General features: G+C 36.6%; 1 protein-coding gene across 1 annotated transcript in view; it reads right to left on the minus strand.

Annotated features, from left to right (window-relative positions):
- LOC123564128 (zinc finger CCCH domain-containing protein 13-like) overlaps nucleotides 1-15,110 on the minus strand; it is an 83,010-nt gene extending 67,900 nt beyond the window's left edge. The window contains exons 1-3 of the mRNA XM_045357473.2: nucleotides 15,051-15,110; nucleotides 4,413-4,460; nucleotides 3,799-3,888 (exon numbers count right to left, since the gene is read on the minus strand). Coding sequence (XP_045213408.2) covers nucleotides 3,799-3,888; nucleotides 4,413-4,460; nucleotides 15,051-15,068 — 156 coding nt within the window. The 5' untranslated portion in view covers nucleotides 15,069-15,110. The remainder of the gene's footprint in view (nucleotides 1-3,798; nucleotides 3,889-4,412; nucleotides 4,461-15,050) is intronic.
- Between the last annotated feature and the right edge of the window lie 2,085 nt (nucleotides 15,111-17,195).

Raw genomic sequence — 17,195 nt, forward strand, 5'->3', positions numbered from 1 at the left:
TGTACTTATGTGTGTTCATTTTATGTTCAAAGGTCAATATCCATGAATGTTTGTCCCCATAATATAGCCGCTCTGGCCAAAAACCACTAATTTGTGTGCCAACAAAATATAAGTATTTCATAGTACAATGTAGAACAACTGTGCAGTATTAGCAATGATTAACAAAACATATATAAAGGTTTGTCTGGTTAAACACAAGAAAAGACCCGATTGTCAAAATGCCAGACAGCATCATTTGCAATCAGTCAGCAGATAAAGACACAGCTGCACACCAAATATCAAAGGATTTCCTACGAAAGTAGAGCAACGGATGCAGTTCTCATAAAATCATAACATGAAAATCTGATTAGCTCACATCTTTTGTTTTCCATCCAAAACAGTTTTGTTGGGTTGACTGTCAAACTGACATAAGTATAGGTCATATGGCAACTTTCCAGCTTTTGGTGGTGGAGGAAAACCCAGGTGCGCCTCCGTGCATTATTTCAGGCACGAGCGAGCACTGGCATAGAACCAACAACCTTTCATACGCCAGCTGGATGGCTTCCTCACATGAATTCAATGCCCGTATCAAAACTAAAACCAACATGAGTGAAGGGCAAGTGACTGGAAGTCAGCTACCTTAACCACTCAGCCACCGAGGCCCTCCAAAATACTTATCCATTATGCACTAACTTTGCATTGTTTTCAAAGAATAAAATATAATGACATCATAAAAAGGACAGACTATTTATAGATTGAGTAATACTGATACATCCTTTGAAGGGTACCTATGTTCGGCATATCGTAAATTAATTCAGTTGGTTCTATAGATCTGAGTATAAGACAAATCAAACAATATCTTTGATTTATATAGCAGTGTACTTATACCACATCTTCATGTAAAATTTGTCTAAAGTTACAAAAAAGGGAACTTTTTCAAATTTCTGCCTTTGGAACTACTACCTTAATATGATTAGAATTGTGGAGAGAAAAAATATGCATCAAGAAACTGCATATTGCTACAACTGTAATTTGATTAAATTTTACAATTTCTGTATTTTTTTCTGTTTTGAACAGAAACTTCTCCTGAGGTTAAGAAATAATATGTTTCATGATGATTTATTACATAACAGATTCTTTAAAACACAAAAAATGCCTTTTATTCAAATAAGACCTTTTCGCTGTAAAGTGCTTATTACAAATATAATTTAACCATTTTACTAAAACAAGAGGACCATGATGGTCCTGAATCGCTCACCTGTCCCAACATGACCCAGTTTTGAACTGAGTAGGACGTCGTTTTTTTCTATTATTTGACATAGTGACCTAGTTTTTGAGCTCATGTGACCTAGTTTTGAACCTGACCTAGATATCATCAAGATGAACATTCAGACCAACTTTCATACAGATCCCATGAAAAATATGGCCTCTAGAGAGGTCACAAGGTTTTTTCATTATTTGACCTACTGACCTAGTTTTTGATGGCACGTGACCCAGTTTCGAACTTGACCTAGATATCATCAAGGTGAACATTCTGACCAATTTTCATGAAGATCCATTCAAAAGTATGGCCTCTAGAGAGGTCACAAGGTTTTTCTATTTTTAGACCTAATGACCTAGTTTTTGACAGCAGCTGACCCAGTTTCGAAATTGATCTAGATATCATCAAGACGAACATTCAGACCAACTTTCATACAGATCCCATGAAAAATATGGCCTCTAGAGAGGTCACAAGGTTTTTTATTATTTGACCTACTGACCTAGTTTTTGATGGCACATGACCCAGTTTCGAACTTGATCTAGATATCATCAAGGTGAACATTCTGACCAATTTTCATGAAGATCTTGTGAAAAGTATGGCCTCTAGAGAGGTCACAAGGTTTTTCTATTTTTAGACCTACTGACCTAGTTTTTAACCACAGTTGACCCAGCTTCGAACTTGGCCTAGATATCATCAAGATGAACATTCAGACCAACCTTCATACAGTTCCCATGAAAAATATGGCCTCTAGAGAGGTCAAAAGGTTTTTTTTTTTATTTGACCTACTGACCTAGTTACTGAAGGCACGTGACCCAGTTTCAAACTTGACCTACATATCATCAAGGTGAACACTCTGACCAACTTTCATGGAGATCCATTCAAAAGTATGACCTCTAGAGAGGTCACAAGGTTTTTCTATTTTTAAACCTAATGACCTAGTTTTTGAACGCAGCTGACCCAGTTTCAAACTTGACCTAGATATTATCAAGATGAACATTCAGACCAACTTTCATACAGATCCCATGAAAAATATGGCCTCTAGAGAGGTCACAAGGTTTTTTTATTATTTGACCTACTGACCTAGTTTTTGATGGGACATGACCCAGTTTCAAACTTGACCTAGATATCATCAAGGTGAACATTCTGACCAATTTTCATGAAAATCCATTCAAAAGTATGGCCTCTAGAGAGGTCACAAGGTTTTTCTATTTTTAGACCTAATGACCTAGTTTTTGACCGCAGCTGACCCAGTTTCGAAATTGATCTAGATATCATCAAGATGAACATTCAGACCAACTTTCATACAGATACCATGAAAAATATGGCCTCTAGAGAGGTCATAAGGTTTTTTTATTATTTGAACTACTGACCTAGTTTTTGATGGCACATGACCCAGTTTCGAACTTGATCTAGATATCATCAAGGTGAACATTCTGACCAATTTTCATGAAGATCTTGTGAAAAGTATGGCCTCTAGAGAGGTCACAAGGTTTTTCTATTTTTAGACCTACTGACCTAGTTTTTAACCACAGTTGACCCAGCTTCGAACTTGGCCTAGATATCATCAAGATGAACATTCAGACCAACCTTCATACAGTTCCCATGAAAAATATGGCCTCTAGAGAGGTCACAATGTTTTTTATTATTTGACCTACTGACCTAGTTACTGAAGGCACGTGACCCAGTTTCGAACTTGACCTAAATATCATCAAGGTGAACACTCTGACCAACTTTCATGAAGATCCATTCAAAAGTATGACCTCTAGAGAGGTCACAAGGTTTTTCTATTTTTAAACCTAATGACCTAGTTTTTGAACGCAGCTGACCCAGTTTCGATCTTGACCTAGATATTATCAAGATGAACATTCAGACCAACTTTCATACAGATCCCATGAAAAATATGGCCTCTAGAGAGGTCACAAGGTTTTTTTATTATTTGACCTACTGACCTAGTTTTTGATGGCACGTGACCCAGTTTCAAACTTGACCTAGATATCATCAAGGTGAACATTCTGACCAATTTTCATGAAGATCTTGTGAAAAATATGGCCTCTAGAGGTCACAAGGTTTTTCTGTTTTTAGACCTACTGACCTAGTTTTTGACCGCACGTGACCCAGTTTTGAACCTGACCTAGATATCATCAAGATGAATATTCTGACCAACTTGCATAAAGATCCCATGAAAAATGTGACCTCTAGAGAGGTCACAAGCAAAAGTTTACGCACGGACGACGGACGACGGACGCTGCGCGATCACAAAAGCTCACACTGTCACTTCTTGACATGTGAGCTTACAATACAAAATTTATTTCCCTTTTATTTTATTGGAGACAGTGAATTTATTACCCTTTTATTGGAGACAGTGCTATTACATGACCATACCACGTAGGGGTGGGGGGTGCAAGTCGCACATGAGGATCAAATCTGCAACCTCTCAATTTCAATGTCTTGTGCTTTTCGAGTTAATGGTACAGGTTGTTATAGAGAACTAACATGGTGATTGTACTGGTCAGTTGTTCGAGTTAAGTTAATGGGACGGTCTGTTATATAAAACTTACCTGCTCATTATACTGATCAGCTGTTTGTACTGCCGATAGACTGACCCTGCTGACTACCTGGATTCCCTGTGGTGCCTGAGCTGCTTGTTTCTGAAAAAATACAAATACTGCAAGCTCTAATACATGTATAAATTTAACAAAAAGTTTGCAATTTGCTGATTCTAGATGTTTGTTTCACAAGACTTAGTGAAATATTCGCAAATCGCCAAAAGCAAGACTTAGTGCAAAAGCCAAGTTTGTTTCTCTTTACTTATCTTTAATGATGCGTGTCCGTGAACATTGAAATCTATGCCGACTGATATTTTCGAAAATTCAAGAAATTTGCAAAATCCACAACCATTTCAAAGTTGCAAACTTACCCACTTATACAGTAGCATAATATGCTTTCCGTACTGACAGCATTACAGTCCTTTAAGACATCTTGCAAGTAACTTTCTACACAGACCCACTGACCATCACATCCCTCCCAAGTCTTATCCAGGAATTTAACTCACAAATTCCTGATTGACACATACATACACTTCCGTCCAGCTTTAATATTTTCTACTTTTATGAATTCACTTAACATTAAGTTTATATTGAGTTGCTATTTAGTTGACATTAAGTGGACATACCTGTCTCAATGATGCAAGGGCAGCATTCCTCAAAGCCTCAAGGTCTTCCTGGAAAAAAAGAAAACATAAACTTTACTTTTAATTCCATATGATATTCAACATTCTAACAGGGCCCACATTATTTACCTATTGAACAAAGAACTGAAACTGTGTGTTATTTGTATTATGCAACATACACATAGTTTGTACATCACTGTTATCACATCATAGCGCCAAACTTCACAGTGGCGCTCCAAAAAAGAAAACGAGACAAAACTGGCAAATATTTGGTGAATATCTTCAATGATGTAGGTAATATCCCTTAAAAATGTGTAATATCCCTTAATAATGTGTTAGAATCGTAGGTAATATCCCTTAATAATGTGTTAGAATCGTAGGTAATATCCCTTAATAATGTGTTAGAATCGTAGGTAATATCCCTTAATAATATGTTAGAATCGAAATAATATATCTCATTTAGTGATTGGTCTTGATCAAATAAAATCATTGTCATTAAAATGTGTACCGTTATATCATTTCTGCTGCGCCCTCGTGATATAATTCCTTCGCATCTGAGCTAAAAACAATGATTTTCTTCAACGACAAATTACTAAAGGCGCTAAATTATTTCTTAACTCTTACCCTGCTAAATTTCTATAATGAACTTGTCCATCTTTCAATTTGGACAGTACCATTAACTGTTAAAAGGGGTGCTTACCAAAAAAGATACTGACTGAATAGCAAACCATGCAGATCATGATCAGACTGCATAGATGTGCAGGCTGATCTTGATCTGCACTGGTTGCAAAGGCAGAATCAATTTAGGGTTAATTATAATCACCCTAAAAACTTTTCCGATAACTTTAACCAAAAGTAACTATCTGTCTTATAAACCAGACTCAGCTATTTATCTTACCAGTAATCAGTAGCAACCACTTATCTAAACCAAAAGCAACCATTTATCCTTAAAATATGCAGCCATTTATTAACCAGAAGCAGCCAGTTATCCTAACCAAACCAGCTTTTCATCCTAACATTGAAGTTTTAAAGAAAGTTGCTGCAGTTTCTGGAATGAGAGATGGGGCAAAAATTTCCCAGTAATAGAATTTGTTCAAACTTTGTTTATGAACACAGTTTCATCTGAAACAGAAAAATGCAAAAACAATCAGAGGTCACCGTGCTTGTTTAGGAGTTATCTGCCCTTAAAACTGGATTTTTCTTCCAATTTGCATATTCAAGGGCAGATAACTCCTGAACAAGCATGGTGACCTATTTTTTTTTTATATTTCTGTTTCCAACATGACACTGCGTTCATATACAACGTTTGAACAAATTCTATTATTGGGATTTTTTTTATCCAAAACTGCTGAATGTGTCCTTAAGCATCAAGCATTCATCATATCCCAGACACAGCCAGTGACAAGAATTTTTCTTTTCTGTACCTTGTGATAAATTGTTTCTGAACATGGCATAAAGTATGACAAATTCCAGAAATACCTCTGCAAGAATTCTCTTATGAATTTCTGAAAACTTTTACGAGTGCAATAAATAAAGTATTTCCTGTTACTGTCAGTACTTCCTTGAACATAACAAATTTAGAACGAAATGATTCTTAATATTAAATAATTTACAATTTATTACGAGACTATTTACAGACACTGTACTTCCGCCTGATAACAAATAAGGAGTGTGTCATAAGAACTATGAATGTATGCAGACTAGTGTGCAACTAAATCGAGCTGGGCAAAAAATATAACAAAAAAAAAAAAAAACTAGAGCTGCGTTTGAGAAAAGTGCATGTCTCCCGCAACTGCCTAATCATCTGAATAGTTATGTATCTGAGTCAACCATGCACCAATACATGTATCACTGGCATCTGTGTACAGAAGGATTTTCGATACAATTCTGAAATGCCCGGGCCGATTGGGTTAGTTATCGAACTTGGCCGAGGACCTATTAGCAAACACATTTTGTTCAAGTTTGGTGGAGATCGGATGAGAAATGGTCGACTTAAGAGCGCGGACAAGTGTGTACAGAGTGATTTTCGGTAATTCAAGGACCATAATTCTGAAGTGCCTGGGGCGATTTGGCTCGCAATCAAACTTTGCCGAGAACTTATTGGTAAACATCTTTTGTTAAAGTTTGGTGAAGATCGGATGAGAACTGTTCAACTTAGAGTGCAGACAAGATTTGTGAAACACAGACACACGCACACAAAGAGAGCTGTAAATCAATATATCTCCCACACCACTATGTGGTGGGAGACATAACTATTTTGTCTTTGTTGGGTTTAACAACACACAAACACAATTATAGGTTATACGGCAACCTTCTAGCTTTTCGTGATGCAGAAAGACCCAAGGTGCCCTTCATGCATTATTTCATAAAAGGCGGGCACCTTGGTAAAAACCACCAACCACTCATAAGCCAACATGTGAATTCTACGCTCCAAGCAAGGCTTGAACCCACTTGGCCATGCAGGTCCCTAAAAATCTTTTTTTTTTAAATTCTGTAAAAAGGCCCTTGTGCAAAAATAGATCTATAGCAATAACTGCACCAAATTTTGATAATTCAACAGCAAAAAAATTGATACTGACTATAATACAATCTGCGGAGCAAACAGACGAGACGGTTTAAACAGAAAACAGAAACACACGATATGGTCATGACCAAATATGGCTCCACAAATACAGTAGTACTGCAATTACGGCAACTGACGGTAAAGTAAACACTGCGTCTATAAATGAAATGTCAGAAAGTTTGTTATTAGGAGCATTAAGTACATTACTGGTTCTTGGAAATGTTAATTTGAAACCCACAACATTACCCAGGAAACATTTTTATTAATTATTTGAAGTAAGAAGAACTTAAAACACTTTAAGAGGAATCATGTTGACAATACACAAGAGAAGAAATGCGGAAACGCTGAGAAAACCAGTCTTTCAATGTTTGCGGAAACAATCTTCCTGTTTTAATAACAGTGTAAGTGTAATTCAAGAAAATCCCTGTTACAGATTATGCAGTTAAAACAGTTTTTTTGTGTCTGTTGGGTTAAACGTTGCACCAACACAATTACAGGACACATGGCGACTTTCAGCTTTATTATACCGTCCATCTGTAATGTTGCGATACTTGACATTCGAGGTAACGATATGAAATAAGAAACAACACAACAGAGTATTTCTTAAATTCTTTACCGTAATATTTCATGTCATATGCATCAATAACTGTGTGAAAATAAATCAGATATCATCGAAGAAACATCAATGTGTACTGAGAACAACAATAGTCAGCCATTGTCATCATGTGACGTCACATAATTTCGCGGTATAGGTCAACAATTGTGTCAATCAAACTATCAAAGGTTAAAAAGCACTAAATATTATCCAAACATTGAAAAGCTATCAAAGTTAAACTAACAGGAACACTCAAAAGTAATTAAACGCCAATTTGAACGTTTTATATCATCTGTTTATAATGGCACTATCGAAATTATTCTCTGGGCAGTGGACACACCAGATATTTTGCAAGTAAACCACAAGGTCGCGGGCGTGGTCATAATGTTTCGGAGCCTAAGAATTGTACTATTACTGAATATTTTCTATCTGATACTTATCTAACATGTTCAAATTCACTGCTAAGTATCATGGGTGTATTTTGAGGGGATGGTCGCGAGGTCCCCATCCCCTCATCCCCCTTAAAATCCCGTCGAGTTTAGACGTTTTGATGTTTCACCTAACACTGATATTTCATTCATTTTTTGCCTTGCTGGGTATGTTACTTAAATTTGGTGTTCTCTAACCTATGGGCAGGACTTAATTTGCATAATTAATGAGGACAAATGCAAAACGGATGGTAGACAAACTTGTAAACATTGCAAATATTTGCTTAATTTATGGATATTTTTTAATTTTTTGCAATAGCTGTGCAAAAATACGCTTTTGATAAATATTAACAGATATTTAGCATGGTAACTGCAGGGAAGAACGTTTTTTCGCTAGCATGTGCAAAATAGGTCACAAACTTTGATATGTAAACACCATGCAGGTAGCAAAACTCAAATACCGCAAAATTAGTGATGACGCGAGATTAGTGATGTCGAGTATAGTAGTGGAAGACCCCAGGTGCTCCTCCCTGCATTATTTCATTAAGGGCGGGCACCTGTGTAGAACCACCGACCTTTGTAACCCAGCCGGATGGCTTCCTCACATTAGGAATTCAATGCCCTGAGTGGGGCTCAAACTCACATCAGTGAGCCTGTGGGGTAAGTGATTCGAAGTCAGTGACCTTAACCATTCGGCCACGGAGGCCCCTAGATCAAACAGTAGATCTAGATTCTAGCCATAGTTGTCTTTTGGAGGGTTTTCTTTATTCAATCACAACAAGAGTGCCAAAATGTCACAATATATGCCCGTCATGTAGATGTTACAGTATAATATACTCTGTATAAGTTTGGTAGACAGTAAGCCCAAACAATGATATGTCCGATTCTAACAACCAGGTTAAAAAGTTTCAAGAATAAGCTATTTATAGTAGCAACAAAGGGAAGTAAGTTCACAAGAAATCTATAGTTTGTTTTTCTAAGTCCACAAAAAAAATTCCTTACCAGGTTGAGATACCTTAACATACACCTAAAAATTGAAAGTAACATCTATGTTGTACCACAGAAAAGTTGTCTTGGTTTTTCCCTATGGTCAATTACAAAAAGTTACAATATCAGTTAATATCTCAAAGTTATTTATAGTAACTACAAAGGGAAGTTAAGTCCACAAAAAAATCCTTACCAGGTAGCTATATGTCAAATACACCTTAAAACTGGATGTAACATGCATGTTGTTTTTCCCTTTGGCCAGTAATAAAAACGTTACAATATAAGCTATTCACAGTAACAACAAAGGGAAGTAGTTCTAAACTAGGGACCTGGTTCTTGCGCATGAAAGTCCGTCTCATGATGGTGAACAATTGTGCCAAGTTACATCAAAATCCCTCCATGCATGAAGAAATGCTCCGGACAAAGTCATTCTTGAATTTGACCTTTGACCTAGGGACCTGGTTCTTGCACCTGACACTTGGTCTGATGATGGTGAACATTTGTGCCAAGTTACATCAAAATCCCTCCATGCATGAAGAAGAAATGCTCCGGACAAAGTTTAAGAACGCTGCCCAGCTGCCAGGGGCATTCCCATAATACATCCCGTTTTTTAAGACAGGTGAACAAAAAAGAAAACAAAGCAGCAGCTCTCTCGTACACTTAGAAATATTTCTGTTGCAATGCCAGATATTATTAATTTGTTTATTGCAAACAATATTTTAATGGTTTAATGTGAAATCAATAATATTTGTGGAGGACTAATTAGTGTGGGTTCTGTGGTTGAGTTCTTCCATGAAATAAAATATCAATGACCAAGTAAATTTTCCATTTATTTTTCATGCAAAAAGTTGGAATTCTCAAATTCATGTCCCCACAAAAGCATCTTTTTGACCAACACCACAAAATTTTGTGCCCACCAATATTAAATGAGTTCATCTTACCTGACTGACTTGTTGAATAATCATACAGAAGGGACCTATCTAAACACTTTTTACCTTATTTTGACTTATTATGTGATGTTAACCTAACTGATCAGGGCAGACCAAGATCAGTAAATTTTCAGTAAACTCCCCTTCGAATGATACATGGTATTGTCTAAAATGAATGATAGACCAGTCCATTTTAGAAATTTAGCAGGGTAAAGGTTAATTTGCTTTTGGTAATAGTAAAGGAAAATATTTTCTGGGGATCAAATTCATGAATTATCTCGAATAAGGCTGTCTAAAATTGAAATTCTTTTGTTAATACATCTGACAGTTTGAATGACTGTTGACAGATAAATACTTTGTGAATGTTTGTTTGTTTTAGTGTAAGACCAAAATATCATCTCCAAGTGAACACAAAATGCAATACTTTCATAAGTGTGTAAACCACGAGTGAAAAGGCGAAAATCACTGGCACCAGACCAGAAAGAAAACGGCTCAAAACGCCACTTCTTATCTAAAATGCACAATTCAGCAAATGGATACTATCCATATTCCAAGGGGTTTTTTTACCAGGTGGGGAAGGGGCCCAGGCCTGTGATTTAGGGAAAAGAATAGTCGGTATTTGCGCAAACTGCATGATTTAAAAGAAATTTTCTGAGGGGAAGGGGCCTATTAACAGCCCCTATTGTGAAGGGAAATAAACCCTGATATTAAACATTTCACAACTGATAATATATCTACCATTATGCAACAGTCACATTTTTCAAAATTTCTAATCGCAAAGACAGAGCTTTTTTTTGGTCATCATTGGTAGAAAAACTTTATCATTTCTATACTCCAGCTTTTCCTTTTCAGCACTCCTTCAAAATAATTATATTTTTACCCCTTCATAACAATTAATTTGCTCATGTAACATTTTTATCATAATAGTCTGCCCACAGAATTTTCTCCTCATTACTCTATTTTGTCCATGAATTATAATATCAAGTTCTACCAGTAAAAACTATAAAACAGCTCAAAATTTCAGAGGCACACCTCCAGATATGTTGCATAATAAAGTTATGCTTCTATGAGAAAACAAAGTACAGTGGTATTGCTGTTTTGGAAAATATTTAGGTATCATACTGAAGTTTGAATTGTATTTTGTTTGTTTGTTTTGGGTTTAACACCATTTTTCAACAGTATTTCAGTTATGTAACGGCGGGCAGTTAACCTAACCAGTGTTCCTGGATTCTGTACCTGTACAAGCCTGTTCTCTGCAAGTAACTGCCAACTTCCCCACATGAATCAGAGGTGGAGGACGAATGATATCAGACACAAGTCATTTATCAAACCATCACGGAGAACATATGCCCCGCCCAGGGATTTAACTCATGTCTCACGATCCGTAGATCTATGCTCTCCCTATTGAGAGTGGGATTGCATTTGTTTTAATCATGTAATAGACATTGTACACTAAATCTGTTTTCCCGATCAGTTGAATAATGCTTTTTAGTGATGTGCGTATTACTGATAATACAGTCTATTATGATTAGTCTGTAAAAAGATACGTATCACAGTATCAACTTTGCAAACCAACATTCAGTCGTACAACAATGCTCCCATCCAGATACACAACTGATGTAAATTGTGTGCATTAAAAAAGAGAAATTAAATTTCTTTGAAATTTAAAATATCACCTGCTCCATGCTACGGCAATATGTATAATAACCATGTATAACCATCCGACTTGTCTTATGTGTAACTAGCACATTCAAACCACATCATTCAAATTGTTATACATGTCCCTACAGTCTGCTTGACCTGCAGCAACTCGGAACCCAACGATGGGTTATTCTCCTATTTCAAAGGGAGAGAATCAAACAGATAAAATGCCAAACTCCTCACAGCCATTATCTCCCCTAATGCTACACTAATCACTGAAAGTGCATTCACAAGTAATAGGCAACTATGAAAATTCTTAAATAATAGGGGACTATGAAAATTCTTATGCTCTATTTTAATTTTTTCAGTATTAAATTTACTGGCATTCACCTTATAGATCACTGAAGTCATTGAACAAATTCAATAACAAATAATGAAAAAGAAAAGCATCTTTACTGCAAGGGGAGACCACTCTAAAGGCAAGGGGCAGTTTTTCTTTCTTAAACTCACAACTTCACATTACCAAAGAAATGAAATTAATATCACCTTGAATTTAAATTTGGGCAGTACCATTTATTACTCAAAGGAGTGTTCACTGAAAATTTACTGACTGAACAGCAAACAGTGCAGACAATGATCAGCCTTCATGGAAGTGCAGGCTATCTTGGTTTGCAAATTAGCCCGAGGGAATTTATCTGTTGAAACTGGACACTAATGCTGTCAAATTTCCGTGTCCTTGACGTAATTTCAATGGAAAGACCTTTGGTGTTTTTATGCAGTTGCAGTTGTCATCGAGTTGTCATGATTTTGTTAAACTCTGATATTTATCTGATCATTTTTTACCAAGCTTCATGACATTGTTATATGCCATAGCAACAAGTAGTTGGAACATGGTGCTCAGTAGTGTCAGGCTATGGTAACCATTGTATGAAAATATTAATATTACTGAAAAATAACTGAATTCATTTAATGATTTTCTACAATCACTATTTTTGTCAGCCAGAGAAAGACTGTACTTCCTTGCTGTATGCTAGATATGTTACAGGTACAGGTATACCAGTCAACTGTCACAAATGACAGCTATGAGTCTGTGATACATTATGTAAACCAGATTGCAATTTTTGGTTGTTTCCCTGTCAGCAACTAATTAGGCATTACTAAACAAGTTTCTGTTTACCATGAACCAGCTTTAAAACATCTGATTAATGGTAGTTCTTTATTTTTCAAAAGAGCATATGAATTTTAAGAAAAACAGTCTCTTTAAAGACATGACTATCTGAATAAACAAGTATGAAAATAAATTACATTCAACCGATTATTTTTCCGATACATCGCATCGGTTTGCTAACCGATTCCAACCGATAATCGGTTTTCCAACCGATGTCCCATCACTACTGTGTATGATGACATCAATGAATCAAAAGGCTTAGGAGATAGAGCGGACACAAAATGGAAGGCTCAAATCTTTGACTCTAAGTTGTAAATAAAATTCCTTCAAGGGGTTTAGGAGAAACATAACGGACACGAAATGGAAGGCTTAAACCTTTGACCTTGAGTTGTGACCTTGACCTTGAGCCGACATGGCTGACTCATGAGTTCTGCATATCGTCTTGATGAGGTGATCATTTGACCCAAGTTTCATGAAAATCCTTCAAGGGTTTAGGAGATATGAAGCAGACACAAAACTTGACAAAAGTGTTACGGACGGACGGAAGGAAGGAGACCATTCCTATAACCCCCCCCCCCACCGCTCGTGGCAGGGGATTAAAAAGGGGCATAATTTTGTTAAAATTCAAATCAAAGGTATGGGATTGTTTCTCCTGGTGTAGACTTTAATAGTAAATAACTAATATTTGACATTTCAAGTCAATAGTTTGATAGCAACAGAGATATTTGACTTGATCAAAAATTTTAACCAATGGCGATGCCGACGCAGAGGCGAGTACAATAGCTCTACTGCGGAATTATGATTTTGTGAACGCCAGAGTTGTTAATTTTCATGCCTTGCCAGGGATAAACAAAAACATGATTATGTGACGGGTAGTTGTTATGTTGTGATTCATGGGGTATTAACCTTTAATGAATATTTATGAGGAAGATGTGACCAGTGAGAAGACATTGTAGTTAATTGGTGCACATCGCTACGGTATTCCTTCGCAAAGATATAGTCCCATAAAGTTAAGGGCTTTTTTTTACAAGAAATACAGATTTTTCAGTCATGCACCATGTATCATTAAAAAGGAGACATTCTAAATTTTTATTTGATACCAAAATCATTTTTCGGAAACGTTTACTGCCCTGCATTGACTGGCTAATTTAGTGATTTTTCAGTTTCTGCCTCCGCGCTTGAACTCTTAACAGTTAGGCACAGTAACATGGCCATGCCCATAGCGTCAATAAAAAATCGGGCAAAAAAATTAGCGAAACTTTGATAAATCTTCTTATATTATAACGGTATGTCTGAGGGAATTTATCTGTTAAAACTGGACAATAATGCTGTCAAATTTCCGTGTCCATGATGTATAAAGAAAATATTACAAAGCTTTATAAAATATGATGGGTTTGACTAGTTCATAGTTACTTTAAAATATAAACCAATACTTGACTAGAATTTCATATAATACTCTCTTAAAAATGGCGATTGTGTTTTTTCTTTTTAGCCGCAGACTCCCTATTTCTTTAGGTTTGCAATGCGAGAGTCAGCTGCAATAATATCTGCAGTAACCCGGCTGTTTCCAATATAATTTACATCTATAAGTAGCGATTTTGACCAATATGCTAGACCAGAATATGTCACTGAATGACAATAGGCTATGTCATTCTGTGCTATTTTTAGGAAATAATGCTGCTGAAAATGAAATTGGGATTGCAACCTTGTGACCAGTATTATTTTTACTTTAAACTCGTATCGTTCAATTCCGTTTTTACTTTGCGTCTCATTTCACAATGGCCTTCAAAAAGTTGCCTACATACCAATTTTTTGGGTATTAAGATACTTTTACGTCATAAACACGAACGCTGCATATCATGTTTTAACTCAATAAATTGTGTGTAAGGGACTCAACATAATGCTAGTAGGTGCATTTTGCAAGTAGGTGAGCTTAAATTCGAACCCTGGAACTTTCAGAAACATGGTTCAGGTCGTACTAGAAAGTGGTCCGGGTTGTCCTCAATGTGGTCTGGGTTATCTAGTCCGGGTTGTCATTGATTCACGTGCAACTCACAAGAATGAAATTGGTACAAAGCGGGCGAGGCTGGCTTAACTGGCGAAATCCGTGTAGTATACACACCCGAGTCCACCTAATTGTGTCGCGGAAACAGGTGACATTACAGCAAAACATTAAAGATTTATGGCCAGACATCATAAACACCTTATTGTCAATAATTTTCTCTGCGCTTGCTTAAATCAAAGTTTATTTCCTCTGCTAAAAATAACATTTTAAAACAAAACTCGTTCTCAAAACGGGGGAAATGCGTAAAATTTTCATAAATTTTCACCTCATCGGATGACGCCATCTTATTTAGGCATTATTGATTGTAATAAGTACACCGCGCTTCGACTGAGAGAATAATATTCTACCTTTGCTAAACAATTAACAAAAGGAAAAATGGGCAGCCAGGTCGGCATATCAACAATTTAAGCTGATTTCCTAGTGAAGAAGATTAAAAAGATGGGATATTGCCGAACTAGGCAGTATTTATAAGCTCACCTTCCATCTATCGTAAGGCGGAAATATATCCTTTACTTGTTATTGTAAACGTTTTAATCTATGAAAACATGTATTAAAGAAGTTGACCGTGGTGGTTCTATTTCAGAACCGGAGTTGTCGCATCGAACAGACAAAGGTTATCCGGAACAGATAAGTTTTTACATAAAAAGTGAACTTAGACCAAAACCGTTGTTATTATTCAAAATCTGACAGGCAATGTCTCTAAGAAATCTAAATTTATGACGTTTCATATGATTAATTTAAGGACTTAATTATGACATAAATGTCGAACGATTTCATTCATTTTAAAGACCCTCCAGAAGGAATAAAAGCAGACGTACTTCTGTCATTAGTTTACCAGCCAATTTTGTTGTGCCAGTCAATGATTTCCTTATGCTAAGAAAACGGGTTTTGAGGTATTTTAGTTTATTCACTGGAAAAAACTTAGCCGTATTTATCAAATAAATACAATTTAAATAATTTTTACATCTAGAGACATTAATTTAAATTTATTTGTTTAAATGAGTTCAAGGTGCTATGCATGTGTGCGATCAGCGGGCTAATGCAAATAAAAAAAGCAAGTGTGACATACTTGCATTGATTGGTCACAAGTTACGTTTTTCCTATTTATGTTTTTACATAAAGCATGTTTTTCAGCTTAAAGATCTTAACATACCTTGACCTAGGCGGATCAAGAAATATTTGATTTGGGTGGGGGAGGGGGTGGAAGAGCAGAAGTTTAGAATGAAGGTGTCATTGGGGAGGTGCATAGCGCAAAGATGAAATAGGTCAGCCACTGTTGGGGAGGGGATGTCAAGGGGGTCTCCCTGAGGATTATTATACGGATATGAAATGGGGGTCTCTTGTGCATTTTTGGTCTTAGGTTTGAGGTACTTGAGGGCATATTCCTGTCAGTTTAGGGGGTCAGGGGGTTCTCCCCTGCAAAGTTTTGAAATACAGGTGGCCGCTGGTGCATTTTCTGGTGTAAATTTTGAGGTTCTTGAGGGAGTAGGGTGGGGGAAGGGGTCAGGTATGAAATGGTTGCCTCTGGTGCGTGTTTGGGACTAAATTTTAAGGTACTGGAGGGTTATTCTTGTCATTTTAGGGGGCCAGGGGTTCACGCCCTGGAGGGTTTTTTTTATAATACAGGTAATTGGAATGGCCGCTCTGGTGCCTTTTTTTTATCTAAATTATGAGATACTGGAGAGGGTAACCACCTCATTATTGGGCATCAGGGAGCTCGAGATCTCTTTCCTAGAAATTCTGATGCAGGTATGAAATGGTGGCCTCTGGTGCTATTTTTTTGTTTAAATATTAAGGGAGGGGATACCCCCTGGAGAGGGCTCTCCCCTGGAAAATTTAAAATGGTGGCATCTGGTGCATTTTTGGGGGTCTAATTTTTGAGAAAATATTATTTCTTTGCCGAAATAAATGTGTGTAAGTTTGATGAGTATGGGTAACTTTTCAGCCAACTGGACATACATAGATCTATGTACTTTATAAGACAGTTAACGTAACGTTCGGTCTAGTACTAAATACAATACAAACTGTGTTCGGAAAAAGACGCTCTGTGAAAATTCATTAGTGTATTTCCGAACACACAAATTACGTCATTTAAAGTGGTCCATTGATCTCCAACAGCCGTGAAAACATAGTAAAATGTATACAAATGTGTTTATCTACTTATAAAAGCCACAAACAGAAATGCTTTAGACACAAAACCTTAACTCGTGATGTTCGCAACCTTATCGTTTTAAGTATTTTTTATTAACACTGTCTGGTATACTTACTGGGTCGAAGTTTAAGCGTCACTGTAACGTGTGTGTAAAATCAATATGTAGAAACCGAGTGAGGCTTCCAATTTTAATTGTTTTGGCCGGTTTAGAACTTTGTGCAATGTCGCTGACAAAAGTTATGACGTCATGAAAGAATG

The sequence above is a fragment of the Mercenaria mercenaria genome, chromosome 2, assembly GCF_021730395.1.
Source record: "Mercenaria mercenaria strain notata chromosome 2, MADL_Memer_1, whole genome shotgun sequence".
Classification (NCBI taxonomy): domain Eukaryota; kingdom Metazoa; phylum Mollusca; class Bivalvia; order Venerida; family Veneridae; genus Mercenaria; species Mercenaria mercenaria.